This window comes from Myotis brandtii, unplaced genomic scaffold (genome assembly GCF_000412655.1).
Source record: "Myotis brandtii unplaced genomic scaffold, ASM41265v1 scaffold1763, whole genome shotgun sequence".
NCBI lineage: Eukaryota > Metazoa > Chordata > Mammalia > Chiroptera > Vespertilionidae > Myotis > Myotis brandtii.
Genome location: NW_005356530.1, coordinates 200,118 through 202,724, shown reverse-complemented (window position 1 = coordinate 202,724; position 2,607 = coordinate 200,118). Strand labels below are relative to the sequence as shown.

At 52.4% G+C, this 2,607-nt stretch overlaps 1 protein-coding gene across 1 annotated transcript in view; it reads left to right on the top strand.

The window, feature by feature from the left end:
* Nucleotides 1-2,607, top strand: part of BRSK1 (BR serine/threonine kinase 1) — a 16,296-nt gene that overhangs the window by 9,361 nt on the left and 4,328 nt on the right. The window contains exons 10-14 of the mRNA XM_014537331.1: nucleotides 763-788; nucleotides 944-1,093; nucleotides 1,490-1,649; nucleotides 1,870-1,930; nucleotides 2,409-2,605. Coding sequence (XP_014392817.1) covers nucleotides 763-788; nucleotides 944-1,093; nucleotides 1,490-1,649; nucleotides 1,870-1,930; nucleotides 2,409-2,605 — 594 coding nt within the window. The remainder of the gene's footprint in view (nucleotides 1-762; nucleotides 789-943; nucleotides 1,094-1,489; nucleotides 1,650-1,869; nucleotides 1,931-2,408; nucleotides 2,606-2,607) is intronic.

Sequence of the window (2,607 nt, the reverse complement as noted above, 5' to 3'; positions counted from 1 at the left end):
TTTAAAATATATTTTTATTGACTTCAGAGAGGAAGGGAGAGGGAGAGAGAGATAGAAATATCAATGATGAGAGAGAATCATGGATTGGCTGCCTCCTGCACGCCCCAACTGGGGATTGAGCCCACACATGTGCCCTTGACCAGAAGCGAACCTGGTTGCAGGCCGACGCTCTATCCACTGAGTCAAACCAGCCAGGGCCAGATTTATTATTTTTTTTAAAAATATATTTTTTTGATTTTTTTTTTTTTTTTTACAGAGAGGAAGGGAGAGGGATAGAGAGTTAGAAACATCGATGAGAGAGAAACATCGATCAGCTGCCTCCTGCACACTCCCTACTGGGTATGTGCCCGAAACCAAGGTACGTGCCCTTGGCCGGAATCGAACCTGCTACCCTTGAGTCCACAGACCGACGCTCTATCCACTGAGCCAAAGCAGCCAGGGCCAGATTTATTATTTTATTTAATGCCCTAATTTTATTTTATCATTACTTTTTGATCCTCACCCGAGGGCATTTTTCTATTTATTTTTTAGAGAGAGTGGAAGGGAGGGGGAGAGACAGAGAGAAACATCAATGTAAGAGAAACACAATGATTGGTTGCCTCCTGCACTGGCTGACCAGGGCCAGGGATTGAGCCTGCAACCGAGGCACATGCCCTTGACCGAAATCGAACCCAGGACCCTTCAGTCCACAATCTGACACTCTATCCACTGAACCAAAACAGCTAGGGCTGTTGAGACAGATTTAGAGGGTGCCTCCCATAGTACTTACCGAGAGTACATGTTCAAATGTTAGGTAATATTATTATTTTTGAGGAAAGTGAGACTGAGCTGTACACCAAGACAAAGGAACCCACCATGTTGATACCTAGGAAAATGGAACTGTATATAGAGATGCTGGGTGGACCGAGCCCCCAGAGAGCCACAGCTGCAGTGGGCGGCTGAGACCACTTCTGGGACCTGACCTCTGACCCCAATCATCTCCTGCCCCCCCACAGGGAGAACCAAGAAAAGATGATCTATTATCTGCTTTTGGATCGGAAGGAGCGGTACCCCAGCTGTGAGGACCAGGACCTGCCTCCCCGCAATGATGTTGGTGAGAAGGCAGGGCTGGGACTCCGGGCCCCAGATTCCCGAGGTGGGGCGGGGCTGCAGGACCTGAGCTGTCAAAACCTCTCTCTACTCGGTCCTCAGTTTCCCGTTTGGACAAATCAGTCTTTTTATTTTTTTTTAAATGCAAGCTCCTGAGCCTGACCCTAGAGATTCTTTTTTTTTAAATAATATATTTTATTGATTTCAGAGAGAAACATCAATGATGAGAGAATCATTGATTGGCTGCCTCCTGCACGCCCCCTACTGGGGATTGAGCCCGCTACTCTGGCCTGTGCCTTTGACCGGAATTGAACCCGGGGACCCTTCAGTCCGCAGGCCGATGTTCTATCCACTGAACCAAACTATTTAGGGCACAAATCAGTCTTTCGATCTCCCCCAGACCCCCCTCGGAAGCGAGTGGACTCCCCCATGCTGAGCCGGCACGGGAAGCGGCGACCAGAGCGGAAGTCCATGGAAGTCCTGAGCATCACGGATGCGGGCGGCGGCGGCTCCCCGGTGCCCACCCGGCGGGCCCTGGAGATGGCCCAGCACAGTCAGAGGTGGGAACCCTGCCCCTGCAGTGGGACCCCCAGTCCTGGGTGGGAAGAGAGGTCAAGGTTTTAACCCCAGCGCCACCTCCAAGGTGCTGTGTGATTGGGCCGAGTCACCTGCCCTCTCTGGGCCTCGGTTCCTTATCTTGAAGGAGTGTGGAAGGGAGAGAACCGCTGAGCCTTTTGAAACCGTTCCCTCCTGATTTTTAACAATTTATCCTGGAAACAGATCCCGTAGCGTCAGTGGAGCCTCCACCGGCCTGTCCTCCAGTCCTCTGAGCAGTCCGCGGGTAAGGCCAGACCCCAGTGAAGGGAGGGGGGGTAAGGGGGTGAAGACCCGGTGGAGCAAAGATCAAGCAGCAGAAACTACAATCGCATCAAGTCTAGAGACATCTGTTGCCTCCTTGTCCCCAAAGGGCTAAAGACCCAAGACCTCATTAGTATTTTATTTTATTTTTTTCTCATTAGTATTTTAGTACATTCATTGGCCACTTGCACCTTCATAGAGTTGGGTTTTTTCAGTGTCCCAGAAGGGTTCCTTTACTCATTTAACAGAAGCTAATTGAGCGCCTACTGTGCACCAGTCACTGCTGGTTTTGCAGCTGTGAACATGATAGGAAAAATCCTTACTTCGGGGGGGGGGGGGCGGATAATAGGACTACAAGGTCCAGCATGCATCGGGCCCTCCTGCCTGAGTCTGTGTGAATGGGGCACCTAGAGTCTACTGGGAGTTGTAGTCCGGCCTCACCCTCTTCCTCTCCTTCGCAGAGTCCGGTCTTTTCCTTCTCACCGGAGCCTGGGGCTGGAGATGAGGCTCGGGGAGGAGGCTCCCCGACTTCCAAAACGCAGACGCTGCCTTCTCGAGGCCCCAGGGGTGGGGGTGCCGGGGAGCAGCCCCCACCCCCCAGTGCCCGCTCCACTCCCCTGCCTGGACCCCCAGGCTCCCCACGTTCCTCCGGGGGCACCC